We start from the raw sequence: 24,658 nt of genomic DNA on the forward strand, positions 1-24,658 counted from the left end.
CAGTGTTATAGGTCCCTATGGGACCTATAACACTGCAAAAAAAAAAGTTAAAAAAAAGTATTAATAAAGGTCATTTAACCCCTTCCCTAATAAAAGTTTGAATCAACCCCCTTTTCCCATAAAAAAAATAATAGTGTGAATAAAAATAAACATATGTGGTATCGCCGCGTGCGTAAATGTCTGAACTATAAAAATATATTGTTACCGTATATACTCGAGTATAAGCCGAGTTTTTCAGCACGATTTTTCATGCTGAAAACGCCCCCCTCGGCTTATACTCCAGTGAACTCTCTGCCTGTCAATCCTTTCATCAGTGGTCTTCAACCTGCGGACCTCCAGATGTTGCAAAACTACAACTCCCAGCAAGCCCGGACAGCCATCGGCTGTCCGGGCATGCTGGGTGTTGTAGTTTTGAAACCTCTGGAGGTCCGCAGGTTGAAGACCACTGCGGCCTTCGTCATCATCCAGCCCCCCCCCCCTTTTGTTTTGTACTCACCTCCTCTCGGCGGGAAGTTAGGGTGAGCTGGTCGGGGCCATCTATGCTGCAGGGACCGTCCAGTGGGGATGGTTAGTCGTTGCGGGCTGTCCATTTTCACCGGGGGGGGGGGGGGGGGGGCCCTCTTCTTTGGGCCTGGTGTAGTGACGTTGCCTTGACGACAAAGCACAGGGACGTTCATGCGCAACGTCCCTGTGCATCGTCGTCAAGGCAACGTCACTAGTCCGGGCCCGAAGCGTGGAGAAGAGGCCCCCCGCCGGTGAAAATGGACAGCCCGCAACGACTAACCATCCCCACCGGAACGGTCCCTGCAGCATAGATGGCCCGGACCAGCTCACCCTAACTTACCGCCGAGGGGAGGTGAGTACAAAACTAAAAGGGGGGGGGGGATTGGGAGTTGTAGTTTTGCAACATCTGGAGGTCCGCAGGTTGAATATCACTGATGAAGGGATTGACAGGCGGTGATGATGAAGGGGGGGGGGGATGATGACGGGGGTCTGGATGATTGCATGGGGATGATGTATTTCCCACCCTAGGCTTATAGTCGAGTCAATAACTTTTCCTGGGTTTTTGGGGTAAAATTAGGGGCCTCGGCTTATATTTGGGTCGGCTTATACTCGAGTATATACGGTAATTAAACCGCACAGTCAATGGCGTACGCGCAAAAAAATTCCAAAGTCCAAAAAAGCGTATTTTGGTCACTTTTTATACCATTAAAAAATGAATAAAAAGTGATCAAAAAGTCAGATCAAAACAAAAATCGTACCGATAAAAACGTCAGATCATGGCGCAAAAAATCAGTCCTCATACCGCCCTGTACGTGGAAAAATAAAAAGTTATAGGGGTCAGAAGATGACATTTTTAAACGTATAAATTTTCCTGCATGTAGTTATGATTTTTTCCAGAAGTCCGACAAAATCAAACCTATATAAGTAGGGTATCATTTTAACCGTATGGACCTACAGAATAATTATAAGGTGTAATATTTACCGAAATATGCACTGCGTAGAAACGGAAGCCCCCAAAAGTTACAAAATGGCATTTTTCGATTTTGTCGCACAATGATTTTTTTTTCCACTTCGTCGTGAATTTTTGGGTAAAATGACTGATGTCACTGCAAAGTAGAATTGGTGACGCAAAAAATAAGCCATAATATTAATTTTTAGGTGGAAAATTGAAAGGGATATGATTTTTAAAAGGTAAGGAGGAAAAAACGAAAGTTCAAAAACGGAAAAATCCTGAGCCCTTAAGGGGTTAATCTGATTGTTACCAAGTAATATTCAACATTTATATATAAAAAAAACTGGTTTACTGCAGAGGAATAAGTGGAGAAAAGGTTTATTTGTCATAGTCATCTATAAGAATCTATAAGAATCTTGCCGAATAAGAAGCCAACTTCAGCCTTGTTCGTTAAGATATGAAAGTTGAGCTGTGATTAGGGTTTCAGGCTGATTGATAGATCTGGGCAATTGTGTTTAATTTTTTTGTTACAATAAAGGTGATTAAAAAAAAAAAAAAGCATTTGAGTGAAGGTCACATGATTACTCTAGAGTGGAGTCCATTCTGATATTGTGTGAACTGGTTGTTACAATTAAGCTGATTTACAAAAAAAAAAAAAAAAAAAAAAAAAAAAAAAAGGTTTTTTAGTGGAGGTCACATGTTTCCTGTCTAGAGTGAATCTCCAGTCTCGTGCACTAATCACATAGCCTGCACCATGCTGTCGTGCTCCAGCCGTACTCTGCTGAGGATCTGCCGGCCCGGGCCCCTCACCTCCATAAGAACATTGCATTGTGGCCCTAATAAAGAAAACCCTGTGGTCTACTTGGATGTAGTAGCAGACAACCAGCCGCTGGGGCGCATTGTGCTGGAGGTAAGTGTGCGGTGTGTGCCGGGGACAGCCTGCACTTGTCACCTGGAGAGGGGGCTGGACAGGTCAGGGTAGAGGATGTCCTGTAGCGCCCCCTATGTGTAGCAGTGAATGACCTGTTGTCCTTGGCCGGTGCAGGCTGCAGTGATGTCTGTTCTTCTATCTTCCCTGTTATTGTTTATTGTTCTAGAAGTGAATGACACAGAGCAGCAATACCAGGCACCACCTGTATACAAGAATGGCGCTGTTTTTATAAAAGAACTGACTTGATTTTTTAATTCTGTTCAACCCCAGGATCATACACCAATGGACTCCATCCTTCAGGTTTCCAGGTGTTGCAAACTACATCTCCCAGCATGCCCTGACAGGCTGCAGCTGTCATGGCCACAGAGTACAGTGGTCCCTCAACATACGATGGTAATATGTTCCAAAGGGACCATCGTTTGTTGAAACCATCGTATGTTGAGGGATCCGTGCAATGTAAAGTATAGGACAGTGGTCTACAACCTGTGGACCTCCAGATGTTGCAAAACTACAACACCCAGCATGCCCGGACAGCCGTTGGCTGTCCGGGCATGCTGGATGTTGTAGTTTTGCAACATCTGGAGGTCCACAGGTTGTAGACCACTGTTAGAGGAAGTTGTACCTGTCCCCGCCGCTCCGGACCATCACCGCTGCCTGGGATGTCGCCCTCCATTGCTGTCGCCGCATCCCCGAGGTGTCACCGACGCTCCGGCAAGGCCTCTGCTTCCCCGACATCCTCGCTCTCCGTTGCCGCCATCACATCGCTACACACGGCGCTCCTATTGGATGACGGGACGGCATGTACAGCGACATGATGACGTCGATGGAGAGCGCCGACGATGCAGGGGATCCCGAAGAGGACGCACCGGAGTCCCAAGGACAGGTAAGTGATCGTCAGCGGACCACACGGGGCATCGTAAACGGCTATCTGGTGGCAGCTGAATCAGTCTGCGTTGCCGGAGAGCCGTTTATGCGATGGCCCCGACATACAAAAGCATCGTATGTTAATGCTGCCTCCAACATGCGGCCTCTGAGAGTGATCGTATGCTGAAATGATCGTATGTCGGGGCCATCGTAGGTCGGGGGGGGGGGGGGGGGGGGTCACTGTAGTAGTTTATCTACTTCTATAGAGCTGCAGGTTGAAGAACTAATCATTTCACAGTCCTATGAGGTATAGTTCTATTGGAGAAGATTAGCTAAAAATAAAATGAGTTATGAGAAAAAGTGGAAGGGAAACAGAGTATGAGCACAATATGGGGTTAAAGGGGTACTCCGGTGAAAAACAATCATTTTTTTTATCCAACCTGTGCCAGAAAGTTCAACAGATTTTTACATTTCTTCTGTTTAAAAACCTTAACCCTTCCAGTACTTATCATCTGCTGTTTTGCTCCACAGGAAGTTCTTTTTCTTTTTTAATTTCTTTCCAGTCTGACACAGTTCCAGAGCAGGAACAAATCCCCATAGCAAACCTTTCCTGCTCTGGACAGTTCCTGAGACAGACAGGTGTCAGCAGAGAGCACTGTGGTCAGACTGAAAAGAAATTCAAAAAGAAAACAACTTCCTGTGGAGCATACAGCAGCTGATAAGTACTGGAAGTACTGGATTAAGATTTTTAAATAGAAGTAATTTACAAATCTGTTTAACATTCTGGCACCAGTTGATTTAAATAAACTAGTTTTTTAGATCTGACAGCTGCCATCGAAATTCTTCGGCGGTAGTACCGCGCGGCGCTGCGCCGTCACCATTGACTGCTGTGCAGTGCTTGCGAAATTCCGCACAAAGAATGAACATGTTTATTCTTTCTGCAGAACAATTTCTGTGGTGTGGACAGGTCTCGCGGTAGACCCATTCACACTGATGGTAATGTTCACTGCGTGGAATTCCGCAGTGTGAACATACTCTAAGATTTATTGGAAATACACTGCTCAAAAAAATAAAGGGAACACTAAGATAACGAATGAACTAATCGCAGGGATGTGGAATTCCTGACGCTCGGGACGCCGGGCAGGTGAATTAGGACGAACCTGACAAGCACAGTGGCGCTCAGCAGTCTGTATGGAGAAGGATCCCGACTCGTGCCCGCTCCATACTCTGCAGCCCCTGGCTGTTCTCAGTAGCCGCGGGCTGCCGCTAATAGCCAGCTGGATCGCCGCTGCTGGCTATTAACCCTTTAGATCGCCGCTGTCAAAGCTGACAGTGATGTCTAAAGGGACATGTCAATCCTCCCTGGTGGTCCAGTGGATTGACACATCCAACTTTAACGAAAATTTGTCAAACACCTGTGGGGTGTTAAGGCTCACTATACCCCTTGTTACATTCCGTGAGGGGTGTATTTTCCAAAATGTGGTCACATCTGGGTATTTATTGTTTTGCGTTTATGTCAGAATCACTGTAAAATCAGCCACTCCTGTGTAAATCACCAATTTAGGCCTCAAATGTACATGGCACTCTCACTCCTGAGCCTTGTTGTGCGCCCGCAGAGCATTTTACGTCCACATATGGGGTATTTCCGTACTCAGGAGAAAATTGCGTTACAAATTTTGGGGGCATGTGTAAAAAAGGATAGGATAGGGGATAAAATGTCTGATTGCGGGGGGCCCGCTGCTGGGACCCCCCGCAATCTCCCTGCAGCACCCGCATTCTATGTGGGGCTGCGTCTCTAGTTTCAGAAAGCTCTGGGTTTTCAGGACTGGGGACGTGACGTCACGCCACACCCCTTCCATTCATGTCTATGGGAGGGGGCGTGACGAAGGTTTCTGAAACTAGAGACGCAAGATGTTTTTGCCCGGAATACCCCTTTAATGTTGAAGTTATGACATGCAGCTATGATTGGCTGATGCAACCACATGGTTAGGCATTTATCTGCCTTCTCTTCCATCATTCAATTGTTTGCCTACTTCATTTATTTTCTTCTCTTTTCTTGCAGCTGAAAGCAGATGTGGTGCCAAAAACTGCTGGTAAGTTTGATCCTTGGTCTAATAGAAATCTTCTATCACGTGTCCATTAAAGGGGTACTCCACTGGCCAGCCTTCTGGCTGAGTTCAGAACACTTAGTTCCGAATGCTGTGCACGTGCTGCGTGGGTCGGCCACGCCCCCAATACAAGTTTATGGGGAGGGGGAGTAACGGCCAACGCATTCAAAGTGTTCAGAACATTAGTTCCGAATGTTGCCAGGAGGCTGGCCAGTGGAGTACCCCTTTAAATGGAACCTGTCAGGTCCCTTGGGCCTCACACACCACCTAAGGGACTTTTCAGGTCGGAGTGAAGGGATTTTCCATGCACTCAGGCGGTCTATCACCTTTGGGTGGGAGAGGGCGCCACCATCTGACTGGAATTGCTCTCTGTAAGATGTAAGATCCCCTTTGTGATAATTCAGAAGATGGCCTGGGAGCAATTGTCCACATCTCCCTGGACAAGATCCATTTTGTGATGCTCCAGGTGAGGGTTTTTTATGTGGCGGAATAGTGGAATGTAGGGAGGCTGCCGGACTCTCTGTGGATGATACAGGGCTGGCACATTGTCCCCACTTACAGGTGTAATCATGGGTCTTGGTTAGGCTGCAGTCACAGTATGTGCATACCCCTACTGCAGCCTAACCAAGACCCATAATTACACCTTTAAGTGGGGACAATGTGCCAGCCCTGTATCATCCACAGAGAGTCCGGCAGCCTCCCTACATTCCCTTCTGGCAGAGATCAACATGTACCACTTTGGCATGTAATGGCTCCACAACATCACTTTTAGGCACAGGTTGTTCCGGTTACGTTATATGCAGGACTCCCTTTACATGAGCCGTGCGGGATTTGGTGCCAGATTAGAATATTGGTTTCTGCAGCTTCAATAGAAAGACTAATATGAGTGCTCCAGGATTCTGAGAGGGAATCCCAGCCTCTATTGGTTGCAGTGAGTAATGGGCTATGGGATTGCGTTCCTTTGTGTGCTGATTCTCCTTTGGTTTTCTAGGGAGACAAGGATCAAAGCTTTTAAGGAGAAAGTTAAATCTAAAACTAAAAGATGTATAGTGTTTGTGGGAAAGAACTTTCTAAAATGAAATCCTTAAATAAAGATTAAGGCAGAGATTTAGCAAAGCCTTTGTAGAAGAAGAATGGTGCAGGTGCCTATAGTAACTAATCAGATTGCTTCAGAGGCTATTTAAAAAAATGAAAGAAGCTATCTGATTAGTTGCTATGGGCAACTGTCACTCTTTCCCTACATAGGATTTGATGAATCTCCCCCTAAATCGCTGCTATTATGTTAAATACTTTCCCCTGCTCCTACACAAAGTACAACTACTGTGCCACCTTCTGAATGGCCCAGGATGGCCATCTAATTGTTCAGTGTTGGGGATAGAAGAGGGGTAATGCATTTAGAATCTCAAAGAAGAGAATGTGGACTTTAGGAAATACCTGCAGGAGATACAGAGGAACTTATTAGGGCTGTCTGAGCCTCCTTAAACATGGAGGAAGTCCCAGAATCCAGATCCATTCAGGATTAGTTATTTTGGGGGCCTAGGTTATTGTAAAATGTTGGCATTTTCCAGTACATGAAAATATTCATAAAGTAATAAAATAAAGCGTTTCTATTAGGAATCAACCGATTATCGGTTTGGCCAATATTATCGTCCGATAATTGCGATTTTGGACATTATCGGTATCGGCAATTACCTGGCCGATAATGCCCCGTCCATCGCCGCTGCTGCACCCCCCCCCCATTGCCTCCCCCCATCCCCGGTGTTATAATTACCTGTTCCCGGGGGTCCGTGATCCTTCTGGCTCTTGTGCTGTTGCTGTGCGCTGCGTAATGGCAAGTGACGTCCCCAACGTGACTACACCGTCAGTACGCACAGTGACAGCGCAGGACGCTGACGGAGCCAGAAGGATCGCGGACCCCCGGGAACAGGTAATTATAACACCGGGGATGGAGGGAGGCAATGGGGCAGCGGCGGTATGTGGGCAGAGGATGGGGGGGAAGCGATGGGGCAGCGGCGGTATGTGGGCAGAGGATGGGGGGGAGGCGATGGGTCAGCAGCGGTATGTGGGCAGAGGATGGGGGGGAGGCGATGGGTCAGCGGCGGTATGTGGGCAGAGGATGGGGGGGGAAGCGATGGGGCAGCGGCGGTATGTGGGCAGAGGATGGGGGGAGGCGATGGGGCAGCGGTGGTATGTGGGCAGAGGATGGGGGGGAGGCGATGGGGCAGAGGATGGGGGGGAGGCGATGGGGCAGCGGCGGTATGTGGGCAGAGGATGGGGGGGAGGCTATGGGGCAGCGGCGGTATGTGGGCAGAGGATGGGGGGGAGGCGATGGGGCAGCGGCCGTATGTGGGCAGAGGATGGGGGGGGAGGCGATGGGTTAGCGGCGGTATGTGGGCAGAGGATGGGGGGGGAAGAGATGGGGCAGCGGCGGTATGTGGGCAGAGGATGGGGGGGAAGCGATGGGGCAGCGGCGGTATGTGGGCAGAGGATGGGGGGAGGCGATGGGGCAGCGGCGGTATGGGGGGGAGGCGATGGGTCAGCGGCGGTATGCGGGCAGAGGATGGGGGGAGGCGATGGGGCAGCGGCGGTATGTGGGCAGAGGATGGGGGGGGGGAGGCGATGGGGCAGCGGCATGTGGCCAGAGGATGCGGGGAGGCAATGGGGCAGCGGCGGCGGCGGGATGGGGCAACTGTGGTGGTTAGACTCAGGACAGGCAGGGGGAGAGAAGCGGGCAGCGACGGCGGTGGTCTCTGGCACCGCCAAAGCCGCTGCAGTTCATTGATTTGAAGCGCCCGCTTTAAATCATTGATCTGCAACGGCTTCTGCCCCGCCGGGGGGCTGAAATAGCCGATAACTTATACCGAAATATCAGTATAAATTATCGGCTATCGGCCTGAAAGATGACAGAGTATCAGTATCGGCCCTAAAAAATCGATATCGGTCGATCCCTAGTTTCTATCATGAAAAACACTGACACTTCAAAAGTTGTTGATCGCACCAGGTCTCACTTCTGAGATACGAGTTTTCTAAGGCATTTGATACTGTGCTACACAAAAGGTTAGTACATGAGGATGCTGGGAGTAGGGGGAAATATAGGTAAATGGGTTATAACTGCCTCAGTGATAGAAAGCAGAGGGTGGGGATCAAGGGAACTTACTCTGGTTTGGTGACAGTTACTAGTGGGTACCACAGGGGTCAGTACTGGGTCCACTACTTTTCAATATGTTTATTAAAGGAAAACTGTCAGCCTGTTCTCCCACATTAAACCCAATACACTAGGTTATAGTGTGGGTGAACAGGAGTCCAACAAGGTGTAACTTACTTAAATATGTCCAGTAGGTCCTGAGATATGTCCTCCAGAATATCCTCTGCTGAATTCAATGAATCGCGCATGACAGGGCTTCGTGACTCCACTTCACTAGGATGTGGAGTCACAGACAATGAGTATGTAAACTGAGACGGTAAAGCCCCGCCCCCTGTGCTCGATTCGCTGAATTCAGCAGAGGATCTTCTGGGTGACATATCTCATTTAACCCCTTAAGGACCAAGCCCATTTTGGCCTTAAAGGGGGAAATCCAGTGACCAGCGTTTGGAACTAAGGAACCCCCTAAATTTAGTTCAGAATGATGGCCAGTGGTGTATCCCTTTAAGGACCAGGGCAATTACATTTTTGCATTTTAGTTTTTTCCTCCTCGCCTTCTATAAATCATAACTCTCTTATATTTGCATCCACAGACCCATATGAGGGCTTGTTTTTTGCATCACCAATTTAACTTTGTAATGAAATCACTCATTTCACCATAAAATGAATGGGGCAACCCAATAAATTTTATTTATGTGGAGAAATTGAAAAGAAAACTGCAATTTAGCAAATTTTGGAAAGTTTTGTTTTTATGCTGTACACCTTACAGTAAAAATGACATGTTTTCTTAATTCTGTGGGTCAATACGATTAAAATGATACCCATGTTTTTTTTTTTTTTATAATGGTACCACTTTAAAAAAATCTCAAACTTTTTAAACAAAATAGTATGTGTAAAATTGCCCTATTTGACCACCTCTAACTTTCCAATTTTTCCATATGTGGGGCGGTATTAGGGCTAATTTTTTGTGCTGTGATGTGTAGTTTCTAGCAGTACAACTTTTGCTGATATTTAACTTTTTAATCACTTTTTATTTATTAATTTATTTAAATTTTTTTTATAAAATGTGACCAAAAAAAATCAAGCATTTTGTTACGTTTACGCCGTTCACCGTATGGGATAACTAACATTATATTTTGATAGTTACGACATTTAGGCATGCAATGATTATAAATTATAAATGTAATTATTTTTTAACGCTTTTTGTGGGTAAAATGGGGAAAAAAGCACGATTTACATTTTTATTGGGGGAGGGGATTTTTCACCTCTGGCCGCCATGTTGGATGATCGGATCCCCGCGGCAGCACCACAGCGGATCCATTTAAATGCCAGCATTACTGCAGATGCAGTGATCTGTATTGGTCACAGCATCTGAGGGGTTAATGGCGGACATCAGCGCGATCGCTGATATCTGCCATCACTGGCAGGTCGCTGGCAGCCGGGACCTGCCGTGCATGATGCGAGCACCACCCCGGTGCTCGTGTCATGTACATGATGTAAATGTACATGATGGTGCGTTAAGTCCCACCGCATCATGACGTACATTTACATCAATTGTTGTTAAGGGGTTAAGTAAGTGACTCCTTGTTGGACACCTGTTTACCCACATTATATCCCAGTGTGTTGGGTTTAGTGTGGGTGAACAGGCTGATAGTTTTCCTTTTAATGACCTTGAAGATGGCTTACATACAGTCATGGCTGTAAATGTTGGCACTAGGGATGATCGAACTTACAGTAAATTCGATTCGTCACGAACTTCTCAGCTCGGCGGTTGCTGACTTTTCCTGCATAAATTAGTTCAGCTTTCCGGTGGGCTGGAAAAGGTTGATACAGTCCTAAGAAAGAGTCTCCTAGGACTGTATCCACCTTTGCCAGCCCCCGGGAGCACCTGAATGCTTTACTAATTTATGCAGGAAAAGTCAGCAACCGGCGAGCCAAGAAGTTAGTGACGAATCGAATTTACTGTAAGTTCGCTCATCTCTAGTTGGCACCCCTGAAATTTTTCTAGAAAACGAAGTATTTCTCACAGAAAAGGTTTGCAGTAACACATGTTTTGCTATACACATGTTTATTCCCTTTGTGTGTATTGGAATTAAACCAAAAAGGGAGGAAAAATAGAAAATTGGACATAATGTCACACCAAACTCCAAAAATGGGCTGGACAAAATTATTGGCACCCTTAACTTAATATTTGGTTGCACACCCTTTGGAAAAAATAAGTGAAATCAGTCGCTTCCTATAACCATCAATAAGCTTCTTACACCTCTCAGCCGGAATGTTGGACCACTCTTCCTTTGCAAACTGCTCCAGGTCTCTTATTGGAAGGCGCCTTTTCCCAACAGCAATTTTAAGATCTCTCCACAGGTGTTCAATGGGATTTAGATCTGGACTCATTGCTGGCCACTTCAGAACTCTCCAGCACTTTGTTTCCATCCATTTTTGGATGCTTTTTGACGTATGTTTTGGGTCATTGTCCTGCTGGAAGACCCAAGATCTCGGACGCAAACCCAGCTTTCTGACACTGGGCTGTACAGTGTGACCCAAAATCCATTGGTAATCCTCAGATTTCATGATTCCTTGCACACATTCAAGGCACCTAGTGCCAGAGGCAGCAAAACAACCCCAAAATATCATTGAACCTCCACCATATTTCACTGTAGGTACTGTGTTCTTTTCTTTGTAGGCCTCATTCCGTTTTCAATAAACAGTAGAATGATTTGCTTTACCAAAAAGCTCTGTCTTGGTCTCATCTGTGCACAAGAAGATTTCCCAGAAGGATTTTGTCTTACTCAAGTTCATTTTGGCAAAATGTTGTCTTGCTTTTTTATGTCTCTGTGTCAGCAATGGGGTCCTGCTGGGTCTCCTGCCATAGCGTTTCATTTTATTTAAATGTCGACGGATATTTTGTGCTGACACTGATGCTCCCGGAGCCGGCAGGACAGCTTGAATATCTTTGGAGGCTGCTTATCCACCATCCGGACTATCCTGCGTTGACACCTTTCATCAATTTTTCTCTTCTGTCCACGCCCAGGGAGATTAGCTGCAGTGCCATGGGTTGCAAACTTCTTGATAATGTTGTGCACTGTGGACAAAGGCAAATCTAGATCTCTGGAGATGGACTTGTAACCTTCAGATTGTTGATATTTTTCCACAATCTTGGTTCTCAAATTCTCAGACAGTTCTCTCGTCCTCCTTCTGTTGTCCATGCTTAGTGTGGCACACACAGAAACCCAATGCAAATACTAAGTGAACTTCTCTCCTTTTTATCTGCTTTCAGGTGGGATTTTTATATTGCCCACACGTGTTACTTGCCCCAGGTGAGTTTAAAGGAGCTTCACATGCTTGAAACAATCTCTTGTTTTTCCACAATTTTGAAAGGGTACCATTTTGTCCAGCCCATTTTTGGAGTTTGGTGTGACATTATGTCCAATTAGCTTTTTTTCCTCCCTTTTTTTATTTAGTTCCAAAACACACAAAGGGAATAAACATGTGTATAGCAAAACATGTGTTACTGCAATCCTTTTCTGTGTGAAATACGTCATTTTCTAGAAAAATTTCAGGGGTGCCAACATTTACTGCCATGACTGTAGTAGAATTTTTTGCAGATGACACTAAACTGGGTAAGATGATCACTACAGAGAAGAATAACATAATATTACAGAGGGATCTGAGGAAGCTTGAGGGTTGGGCACAGACATGGCAAATTAAGTTTAATGTGGATAAATGTAAGTTTATGCACTTGGCCATAAAAACTAAATGTACAATTATGGGCTAAATAATAAGACATTAGATAACACTACTTAAAAGGACTTGGAGGTACTGGTGGACAGTAAAGTCAACTTTAGTGATCAGTGCCAGGCAGCAGCTGCCAAGACTAATAAAGTTATGGGATGTATCAAGAGAGGCATAGAGGCACGTGACAAGGACATAGTTTTTCCTCTGTATAAATCACTAGTCAGATCACTTATGGAGTATTGTGTCCAATTCTTGGCACCTGTATATAAAAAGGGCATGGCTGAACTGGAGAGGGTGCAGAGGAGGGAACCAAAGATAATGAATGGTATGGGAGGATTACTAACCTCAATACTCATTATTTATTGTTAGAGGAATGTGTTGGGTGTTTCATGACACTTCCATGAGCAACATGATGGCGCTGTTCACACACTTGCGGAAATGCCCATAGAATGGGTCTCTAGACCTATTGGAGGTGGAGACTGGTCAACAAAACTTCTGGCACTTCAATCCTTTAGGCTTTTGCACCTAAATATGAGAACACCTAGAGGTTTAAATGTTAGCACTAATATTTCCTATTACTACTGTCATTCGTTGCAAACTGTTCAGTTCTCGAAGTAAGGTAGCCTTAGGGTTATGCTGCCATAATAGCTGAAGTGCATTGGGGAAGATTTATCAAAACCTGTGTAGAGGAAGAGTGGTCCAGTTGCCCATAGTAACCAATCAGATTGCGTCTTTCATTTTTAAAAAGAGGCCTGTGAAAAATGAAAGAAGCAATTTGGTTTCCATGGGCAACTGCACCACTCTTCGTCTACACAGGTTTTGATAAATCTCCCTTATTGTGTATAATCAACTATATGGTAATATTTATGGTAGCATTTGTTTTTCCTTAATTAGATGATTTAATGCACATGAAGTCAAAGTATACCTACTGTGTGAATAGTAAGATGAGGGGGAGAGGGCATAGTGAATCTACTTCTGACATCTTTAGGGGGGTGTGGCTTAATTACGGGCTAAGTGCGTTCTCTCATAGCCATGTGTCACATGGCCAAGAGTCTCATAAGACCCCAACCAATAAAATATATATATTTTTTTTTTTTTTTTTTTTTTTTTTATAAATGCAGATACTTTTTAAGAGTAAAGGAGATTTCTTAAAGAACTCCCTATGCGTCTCACTGAAAACTTTGCTATATACTTTTCTTTGATATGAACACATGGAAGCTGGCGACATAGATTTGTCTGCCATGATTATGTTCTGACATAGTGTCTTGGTTGCAGTGGGATTGGTGGGAACGTCTAGCTTGGGAAGAACGAACTTGTTGACCAACATGGGGTTAAAAAAAAACCTCTGATCAACAAAATTGATATAAAGCTGATACCAAAGACTAAATTGTGCCAAGCTTTATTTTGTTTTTGTTCATAAAACTAAATCTTTCTTTTGAATCCATAGAAAACTTCCGATCCCTGTGCACTGGTGAAAAGGGCTTTGGTTATAAGGGCTCCACTTTCCACAGAGTAATTCCCAGTTTCATGTGCCAGGTAAGTAATCCTTCAAATTTTTCTTTAGTTTTTCTAGTTTGACAACTTTAAAGGGGTTCTCCGGTGCTTACACATCTTATCCCCTATCCAAAGGATAGGGGATAAGATGCCTGATCGCGGGAGTCCCGCAGCTGGGGACGCCCGTGAACATGCACGCGGCACCCCGTTTGTAATCAGTCCCCGGAGCGAACATAGCTATCACGCCCCCTCCCGTAGGCTTGCATTGAGGGGCGGAGCGTGACGTCACACGGGGGCGGAGGCGGGACGTCACGCGCTGCCGGCCCTGCGGTCGACCATAATCAGACCCGGAGCGAACACGCCCCGGGGACTGATGACAAACGGGGTGCCGCGTGCATGATCACGGGCGTCCCCAGCTGTGGGACTCCCGCGATCAGGCATCTTATCCCCTATCCTTTGGATAGGGGATAAGATGTGTAAGCACCGGAGTACCCCTTTAATACTTCAAGGGACAAATTACAGTACAGTGGTCCCTCAAGTTACAATATTAATTGGTTCCAGGACGGCCATTGTATGTTGAAACCATTGTATGTTGAGACAAGAACTCTATGGGAACCTGGTAATTGGTTCTGAAGGCACCAAAATGTTCATCAAAAAATAGGAAAAAGTGAGAATTAAAGAGAAATAAGTAGATAATTAATACAGATAAAGCAAATCCTTACATATAAAAGTAAGAAAGATCTGCTGGGAGCTGTAAATCGCTGTCTATGTCAGTGTTTCCCAAGCAGGGAGCCTCCAGCTGGTGCAAAATCTACAACTCCCAGCATGCCCGGACAGCCAAAGGCTGTCCGGGCATGCTGGGAGTTGTAGTTTTGCAACAGCTGGGGGCACCCTGCTTGGGAAACACTGGTCTATGTTGAGGACAGGATCTTCTTCTGGGTCCTGTATAGTACATGGAGTGTCCTAAAAAAGTAACATGGAGTCGCCCTCACCTGGTGTACAAAGGAGCAGCTAACCCTGGTACAGGTAAAGTGTACAGAACATGTAATACCTCCCTGTACTGTAGGGGGCGCTACCAGATATCAGTCAGGGCATACGCTTCAGTAATACAGGGGTTTTACCAGTAAAATGCCCATTCTGATTGGTCAGTTCTTCCGGCCATTGACACGTTTCACAGATCTGGACTGTCTGAACATTGTTGAGTCTGGTTTCAACTTACAATGGTCCAGAAAAGACCATTGAAATGTTGAAACTATTGTATTTTGAGGCCATTGTAAGTTGAGGGATCACTGTACAGTACATGGGGGATTGAAACCTGTATTTAAAAGTAATGTAAGAGCAAAGATTTATGATCTGGCAGTGTGCCTGTCATATTGCAGAGACGCTGTCAATTTATTGCAGCTTTTTGATATAGAAAAATAAGCATGAACTACTAGGTCTCGGCAGTATACCGGTTCATACCGAATACCGAAATTTTTGTGCTGCACGATATGAATTTTATCCCATACCGCAATACCGGTTTGGCCCCTCCCCCTCGGGAATGAATGAATTATCAGCCCAGCGCTGCGCTGTCCCCATCGGGGAACTAATCACGTGACCCACAACTTCTCACATTTGTCACCTGCAAGTGCTGCCCTCCTGGTCCTCCTGTTTGTTGCAGCCGCCGGCGCTAACACTCTATACCAGTGGTCTTCAACCTCCAGATGTTGCAAAACTACAACTCCCAGCATTCCCGGACAGCCGTTGGCATGCTGGGAGTTGTAGTTTTGCAACATCTGGAGGTCTGCAGATTGCAAACCACTGCTCTATACTGTATCCCTATGCCCGGGCTGCAAAAGGTAAACAAAATAAACTTTAACTCACCTTCCCCGTTGTTCCGGACAGGCTTCCCAGGGAATGGAACGTCGGAGAGCCGTCAGCCTATCACCGGCTGCAGCGATGCTTCGCCTCGGCCAGTGATAGGTTGAGCCCACTGTCATGTAAGAAGCTGGCTTCTTACATGACAGTGGGCTCAGCCTATCACCGGCCGAGGCGGAACATCGCTGCGGCCGGTGATGGGCTGACGGCTGTCCGACGTTCCCGCCCCCAGCGTAAGGCCGACGTCTGAACATGCATTAGTTTTATTTTGTTTACCTTTTGCAGCCCGGGCGTAGGGATACAGCATAGGGATACCGCACAGTACAGTGTCAGCACCATCGGCCGCAACAAACAGGAGAGCAGCGCTTGCGGGTGACGTGAGTAGTACCCCAATGGGGACAGTGCAGCGCTGGGCTGATAATTAATTTTGAGGGAGAGGAGGGGGGGGGGGAATACCGTTATATACCATGGAACCGCCATAAGTTACAAAATTACCGTGATACACATATTTGGCCATTCCGCCCAGCCTTATGAACTACCTCTGGCTTCACTGTAGTGTGTACAGTTCATCTATTTGGAATAATCACACAAAAGTAGGTAGGAAAATGTACTCCTTCAGGCGCTTCACCCGTAGTCATAAGGTCCTTGATGGAAAAGCTGAATGGATGGAAATGGATCGGTGCAGACAAGCGGAATAATAAATAATAAAAGGATTTAATCGGTACATCGCTAGAACTACGAGTTTCAAGGAGTGGGATCGTCTCTTCTTGATTGGACCTGAAGAAGAGAGGGACCCACCCCTTGAAACTCTTAGTCCTAGCGCTGTACCGATTAAATCCTTTTATTTATTATTCCGCTTGTCTGCATCGGTCCTTTTCCATCCATTCAGCTTTTCCATCAAGGACCTTATGACTACGGGTGAAGCGCCTGAAGGAGTACATTTTCCTATCTACTTCCATGAGATTATTCCAAGCACCTCCTGACCGGCTCGAGGCTTCCTCCAGACGGGATAGCTCCTGGCTGCACCGCCTACCCGCCTACCTTGTTGAGCGAGATGCTTTATTCGATGCTGTGCTCTTGGTACAACATCAAAAGGTTAGCGTAACCCTATTTATTGCTCTTGATTTAATTTGTTTTTGGAGTAACGGCACATAGCTGCGCATCTTGTCTTGTCTTTGTCTTTTTTCTTACTTTGAAGTACAGTTCATCTATTTGTTACACTACATCTTTATATTTTTTCTATGAGAGTGCTTACATATTAAAGAGTACCTCTCTTGATCTTGTAAAATTTTATTCCTCCCAGTTCACTGCCCCATCATGTTAAACCACCCCCTGCCTTTTTTTTTTGTCTTCTACCTTGATATTGGTATTTCCCGCTGCTGCCGTAAATTTTGCGCAGCGTCAAATGCGCTGCGTATACGCCCTGTGGGAACGCACCCTAAGACAGAATCGCGATCCCCAGTTGACGGAGGTGAGACGGGGGGGGGTTGGACTTTTAATGGAGTGGGCTTTAAGTACATGCTACCGCTGTAGCGGAGTGCTTGATCCCTGAATTGCGGGCCACCATGATAGAGACCCCCTCTGCTTCTCTACAGAGTATGCTGGCAGATCTTGCTGAGAGTTACTGTAATAGAAGACAGGGTACAGACAATAGAGGACACTTGCACTGCTTCAGTGTCTGCCGTTAAATATGTTATGGAAGATACTACTTACCTCAGAGACTGTATAGAAGACTTAGAAAACAGATCCAGGCGCAACAACCTGCACCTGGTTGGCCTGCCTGAACTTGTTAAGCCACAGCAGCTACAGCAACTCTGCGAGACAGAACTTCCAGAGGCCTTAGCCTCAAACACCCGAGAAGGGTAGAAAGGGCCCACAGAGTTGGTCCACCTCTGCAGCCCCAGCGGATAATCGCCCACAGAAGGAAACTTGCCTGAGGCAGGTGATAATGCGATACTTAGACTATAACAACAAAGAAGAAATTCTGCGAACCTTCAGAGCTCGCAAAACTCCACTTCTTTTACGAGGCTTTAAAGTTGTCTTATTCGCTGATTACTCTGTTGAAGTCACCAAAAAAAAAGAAGGCATTCAGTGCAGTGTGTACCTTCTTATTCAAAAAAGGCCTCAAATTCCGTTCTTTTTGAAGAACTCTCTGTGCAACTGTTCTTGATGTTAATACTCTTGTTTGATAGAATTCCCCATAAGAGATTGCTGTATTATTGTGTTGCTTCTCTATACTTGGATATAGCTATTTACCCCATAAACTAGCTGTTATAAATAGCTATGCGATCTGCGAGGATTGTTTTGCTATGTTTTCCACCATAGCCTCTTTCCCACACCTCCTTTTTTCCCATCTTCCTTCACCCCCTCACTCCACTTTCCTCCCCTCCTCATCTCCCTACCTGGGGCCGATACTCTGCATTTGCATGGTATCAGGAACTCGTTTTAATGTCCCCGATACCTGCTGCAGTACGGCCGTCAAATGCCCAGCTCTGCTGCCCCATTCTGCTGTCTGCATCCTCGTTCTGCCGTCCGCATCATGGCATCCGATGGAGAAGCATGTGATACACACGTCACTCCACCTCCTCCACTGCACCCAGCGTAACGCTACAGAGGAAGCAGAGTGACGTGTATGTCACATGAACCTCCATAGAACGCCATGATGCGGACGGGAGAACGTCTTTTTCTATCTCTGTTTTGCGTTCTCTCAAGAATATTAGGCCATGTTTTATTGCCTGCTTTCATTCATGTTATCTGTTTTATGTTCCCTTGTTTGTCTGCAGCTAATGTCCAGAGTCCACATCTACACTTTACCAGCTTCAGGTTCTTTAAGGTGTTTCAGGTACATGCTGTATATACTGTATTTGAGTAGTGTCTTGGAACGTTAAGGCGTTGTGTTCCCCCCCCCAAGAAAACACACGATGGTACTTAGACATCTTCGTAAACTGAAGGCAAACCTTGCCCTATTACAAGAGACTCATCTGCCAGAGTCCAACTTCCACCTCATGAAAAAGTTATGGATGGGCACAGTGATGGGTTCAGCTTTGGTTGACCACAAGGCTGGAGTTCTTACTCTGGTCAGGAAACATTTTCAACATACAGTTTTGCAATCACAAAATGACAGTTAGGGTAGATTACATTCATTACTCCTAAAGGGATGTTCAGTATATAATATCTATGGGCCTAACATAACGAACAAAGCGTACTTTGCTTCCCGGATTCTGGCAGATCCAGTCCCTGCTAAAATAGTAGTCGGTGATTTTAATTCTGTGGTACACTCATCAGAGGATAGATCACCTACTAGTGTTAGACACGAGTTGAAACGTAACCAGGTGCTTAACCCCTTGCTGGAACATACTTCTCTTGTAGACCCATGGAGAATCCATATTGGCAGAGAAACAATTCTCCTTTTTCTCTTATGCCCAATCGTCCTGGTCATGTATCGACTATATATTTGTGCATTCCTCCCTATGTCCATCTGTTTTAGACACCCAAATGGAAGACATGGTTTTATCAGATCATACAACCCTTGTTCTTCACTTGTCTGCCTGACATCCACATGGCACAGATATACTGTGGCGTTTTCCGGCTGCTTTATACAAAGATTCTTTCGCTACACTATTGCATGGATGGTGGCTTGAATATATGGCCCATAATGCAGAACATGCTAATGACACATCCTTATTTTGGGACACAGCTAAAGCGGTTTTACAGGGACATATTTCGTACATGGCAGGGAAGAAGAGGGAATTGACGACTAAATATGCCACTGCTAGCGATTCTCTGAGAAAGGTATATACCACCTTTTTTTAATGATCTCTTCTCGGTACATAAACCAAAACTGGATAGTGGCAAAGGGTGAGTTTAAAGACTGGCTGACAAACAGGGAACCGTACTATCATACAGAATTCCAGGCACTTTTACATCGCTTTGGCAACAAATCGGAACGCTTTTTGCCCTCTTTGGCTATGGGTCAAAATCCTCCTGCTTCTATACTGTCCCTCTGGATTTCTGGAGGCACTCTTCTTGCCAACCCTAAAGTAGACTACATGGGCAAATATTATGCTGATTTCTACTCAAACACGTCTTTTTTCTCTTTGCCGACAGAAACCCTTCTTGACAAAGTAGTCTTACCACACGTCAGTGAGGAACAATTGGAGTCCTTGAACGCACCCATTACCCCAGACTTGGTTAAACACACCATTAAACGACTTAAGAATTTAAAGGCTTCTGGCCCTGATGGGCTCACAGGGGAGTTTTATAAACTTTAAGACCAGGTATCCGATATACTTTCTGATCTTTATAACCAGATTCTGCAAGGTCAGGGATCCTTAGACTCAGCTTCCATGTCATATATAGGATGCCTAAACCAAACAAGGACCCCCTTGATCCGGGGTCGTACAGACCCATATCGCTCATAAACGTAGACTCCAAGATACTATCCTCCATAGTGGCTGACAGGCTGGCAATTATTATGCCACATCTCATCTCCCAGGCTCAGGCAGGTTTTATTAAAAACAGATCTGCAGTTATGAATTTGAGAACAGTCCTTACGGTTCTGGATACTTTCCATCGCTGCTCTAACCTACCTGGCTTTCCCTCTAACATTAACATTGGACGCTGAAAAGGCATTTGACAATGTTAGCTGGTCATGGCTGGATGTGGTGTTGGACGCTATGCATATCCATGGAGCTTTCCGCAACCTGTTACAATCTATTTATGCCTCCCTCAAATCTAGAATATATATATATATACCGGGGTTTCTATCCAGTCTTTCCACATTCCACCCGCCGAGGGTGTCCATTGTCAACCCTTCTATTTAATATTGCTTTAGAACCCCTAGCAAGTTATTTAACTACCTCCACATTGTTTCAAGGTATCAAAGTTGGGGAAGCTGAAGTTAGGGCATTACTATACGCAGATGATGTCATACTTTATATACAAGATCCTGTTAGTGATGTTCCCTGCATCTTGGATACACTGACACCATTTGGTGTGTACTCAGGCTACCAAGTAAATGTCCATAAGTCCTCCTTCTTGCCTCTAAAAAGACCACCCCCTATATATGCCTTACACATCCGCTCTCTGGGAATACCAATTGCTCCTCAGCATATCACATATTTAGTGATAAAAAATAGGTAAACTGCCCCAATCTTTGTATGCCCTAAACTAATTGATCAAATCCAAATGGAATTACACAGATGGCATTGATTGCCTTTGTCACTACTAGGCCGCTGTCATCTGCTTAAAGTGTACCTCGTGAAAAATCGTTTTATATAGTACAGATAAAACCCTAATAAACACTTTTCTAATTGGTTTTATAAAACCAATTTCATGTTTATTTTTACTTTGAAAAATCCGCCACTAGGGGTCTCCCTAGCAGTCCTGGCCTCAAGCATTTCGGACTCGGAGCATGAATCCGAAATTACTCTGCAGCCAGGACTCAGACAGACGTGAGTGCTCCTGACCCACCATTGTCCTTTTTCCTGTAGGGCAGCTCTGTCATCCGAACAGAGAGGAGGAGATCCAGGGGCTGCAATCCCTGCCGTGTGTTTGGGCTGTATGCGCGCTTCTGGATGCGGCCGAAGAGCAGCAATTGCTATACAGTGCCTGCCGTGTCCCGCCCACTTCCTCCCCTCGCACAGTGCTCTGAACTGAGCTATCGAAGAGGAGAGAAAACAGGTATTTTTAGGGGGTTTTAAATAAAAATGAATGCAGGGATAGACTAAGTCAGTCAGGGACAGATGGGGAGGGGGATTAGGGAGAGTTTAGATGGTGATAGGTACTCTTTAAGATGTGCAGCTTTGCTTAGCTGCTTTACCCACTTCAAACCATCCCATTATTATTGAAACACACAGATGTCAAGCTATTGACGTCGACGTTCACTAAATTTCTTTGGACTGGAAAGAAACCCTGCATAGCCTTACGGACCTTAATGCTCCCTATTTCAGAAGGGGGAGTAAATTTCCCTGACATTAGAAGTTATAATCTAGCATGTATCATGAGACATATTATGGATTGTTTTATTTATTTATTTTTTATTAACTCCTCCTTTCTACTCCAACATGTTTCTAGAATCTGCTTTTGCTGCCCCATGGCATCCCCTGGCATTATTTCATTGTTCACTTCCCGCTTTGCCTCCAGTCATCAAGTGCTCCTTACTCTTTAAGGACACTATAGCCACATGGACAGAACTGAGACTGCGAAAGGGGCTGTCGTACACGTGCTCCAAGCACCTTTCACCCTGGTCTACGCCAGACTTCATAGCAGGGCAGGACAATCCTTTATTTCACTTGTGGCATCAGAAGGGAATTAATAGGATGGGCAACCTTATGCATGAGATAGATAAACGATGGTATACAATATCGGAACTGACTGCTCAATAGAACATTCCCTCCTCTAATTTTTTGCAGTATAACCAGATATGTTCTTATTGTAGATCTAAACTTCAAGATCTTAGCAAGGAAGCAATCCCTACTGATTTTGATTCCATTCTCTGATTTGTATGCTAGACTACATAAATGAAATACCTTCTACACCCAAGAAAGTGGGCAAAAAATGGGCGGCTCTCTTACAAGATCCAAGTGTCACTGACCATATCCTGACTGGGTGGACGGATTTTAGAGCACATGTTCATAAAGATAAATGGAGGGAGACTCAACTTAAGCTAATCCACTCAGCTATTTATGCATTTACTATTCCACCATCCTTAAAGGACAACTGTAGGGGTACACTTTTCTTTATGCCCGGGCCTAAAAAATAAACAAAATAAACTTATACATACCTTCCTACGAGCCCCCTCACGGTCCGGCAGTGCTGAAGTCATTCCACTTCCTGGGGACGGGGCGCTGTAGCGATGTCCCGCCCAGGCTGGTGATAGGCTGAGCCCACTGTCATGTAAGGAGCTCTGCCCGGCTTCTTACATATGACAGTGGGCTCAGCCTATCAGCAGCCGGGACAGGACATCGCTACGGCCGGTGATACGCCGACGGCTCTGCAGCGTCCCCGTCCCCAGGAAGTGGAATGACGTCAGCACTGGCGGACCGTGAGGCCTGTGCTGGACCAACGGGGGCTCGTAGGAAGGTATGTATGAGTTTATTTTTGAGGCACGGGCATATAGAAAAGTGTACCACTCCAGTTGTCCTTTAAGTAACCCTTCTAGAATTAACCACTGTCCGAAATGTAAGTTGATAAATGCTGACTTGTATCACTGTATATGGCTATCTCCACAAATACTGGCCTATTGGAAGTTGGTTTTGCAATTACTGAGATCTGTCCGTATCATGGTACTTTAAGCCTTTATGAAGTGCTTTTCCATAATGTAGTTACAGGATCACAGGGTTGTTACGCCTATGCTCATCTACCTCCGATAGCACGTGCTGTCATTATCCTTGCCAAGTTACACATATTACGTGAATGGCTCTCACCGTCCCCTCCTAATGAAACATCTGTTCACCCGAGACAGGAGGGAAGCACTTCACCACAAGGAAGTAATGGCAAAAAAGTTATTTACTAAATGGAAACTGTTCCTAACCTGGTACTATATCCCCTCAGAACTCATATCTATAGTCCGCCCTTTTCCATCTACACAATGGTACACTATGGCAGCTTTGGCGGGATCTCTTGGAGCATAATTCTATTCTCCGGTTGCTATACTAGATAGCACTGATTATTTACATGACGCCCAATGATGCTACTTTGACACTATTTGAAGAACACTCCCGCACTGGACTCTGGACAATGGCTGCCTGTTTTTGTTTTGTCTGTTGGTCTGTCTGTATCCCCCTGTATGTCGGTAGTGTCTTTATGTTGTTGATACAAGTTACTCATGTGCTTACCCACGGGGCTAGTATGGTTTAGTTTAGGTTAGACTTATTTCTATGTCACTGATAATAAGCCAGATATATATTTATATTTTTGGTCGACTCCATCATTACTGGAATAATGAACTGAGCTTCTGCACCACGTACTATTAATGTTTACCTCACCAGGTCATTTCGGACTTCCAACAGATGACTATGTTGCTAATGTACGTCTACTCATTTTCATTATTGGTAGTAGGCCTGTTTGTCAGTTTATGATATTTACTCTGTATATGCTGTCAAGCTTGTATTGTCTATCTCATATCCTGCCTGATGTTCAGTTTTCTCTTCAACACCTTAAAGACGCAGCTCATTTTCACCTTAAGGACGCAGCACTTTTTTGCAAATCTGACCACTGTCACTTTAATCATTAATAACTCTGGGATGCTTTTACTTTTCATTCTGATTCCGATATTGTTTTTTCTGAAACACAATTGTAAAGAAAAAAAACTTGGGAGCGGGTGCAGTTCACTTCCAGTGTGACAACATATATAATTCGTAAAAAATGGGAACTTTTTCACTTACACTCTGTGAGTGGTCTTTAACCCCCTTAAGGACCCATGACGTACATGTACGTCATGAGTCCGCTCCCGATCTATAACGCGGGGCCTCGGCGTGGCGCCGAATCATAGCGGGTCGGGCCCGGCCTCTAACAACAGCCGGGACCCGTGGCTAATAGCACGCGGCACTGATCAGTGTGGCGCGCTATTAACCCTTTAGCATTAACCCCTTCAGGACCAAGCCCATTTTGGCCTTAAGGACCAGAGCGTTTTTTGCACATCTGACCACTGTCACTTTAAACATTAATAACTCTGGAATGCTTTTAGTTATCATTCTGATTCCGAGATTGTTTTTTCGTGACATATTCTACTTTAACATGGTGGTAAATTTGTGTGGTAACTTGCATCCTTTCCTTGTGAAAAATCCTAAAATTTGATGAAAAATTTGAAAATTTTGCATTTTTCTAACTTTGAAGCTCTCTGCTTGTAAGGAAAATGTATATTACAAATAAAAAAAATTTGTATTCACATATACAATATGTCTACTTTATGTCTGCATCATAAAAGTGACGAGTTTTTACTTTTGGAAGACACCAGAGGGCTTCAAAGTTCAGCAGCAATTTTCCAATTTTTCACAAAATTTTCAAACTCACTATTTTTCAGGGACCAGTTCAGGTTTGAAGTGGATTTGAAGGGTCTTCTTATTATA

At 45.1% G+C, this 24,658-nt stretch overlaps 1 protein-coding gene across 2 annotated transcripts in view; it reads left to right on the top strand.

The window, feature by feature from the left end:
* The first annotated feature begins 841 nt into the window (after positions 1–841).
* PPIF (peptidylprolyl isomerase F) overlaps positions 842–24,658 on the top strand; it is a 37,604-nt gene continuing 13,787 nt past the window's right edge. Inside the window, exons 1-4 of one of the 2 annotated variants that reach the window (XM_056531366.1) lie at positions 842–856; positions 2,169–2,366; positions 5,314–5,344; positions 13,684–13,772. In XM_056531366.1, the coding sequence (XP_056387341.1) occupies positions 2,211–2,366; positions 5,314–5,344; positions 13,684–13,772 (276 nt within the window). In that variant the 5' untranslated portion in view covers positions 842–856; positions 2,169–2,210. Of the gene's footprint in view, positions 857–2,168; positions 2,367–5,313; positions 5,345–13,074; positions 13,094–13,683; positions 13,773–24,658 lie in introns of those variants that run through there. The other variant, XM_056531367.1, reaches the window with a different exon arrangement.

This window comes from Hyla sarda, chromosome 7, assembly GCF_029499605.1.
Source record: "Hyla sarda isolate aHylSar1 chromosome 7, aHylSar1.hap1, whole genome shotgun sequence".
Lineage (NCBI taxonomy): Eukaryota > Metazoa > Chordata > Amphibia > Anura > Hylidae > Hyla > Hyla sarda.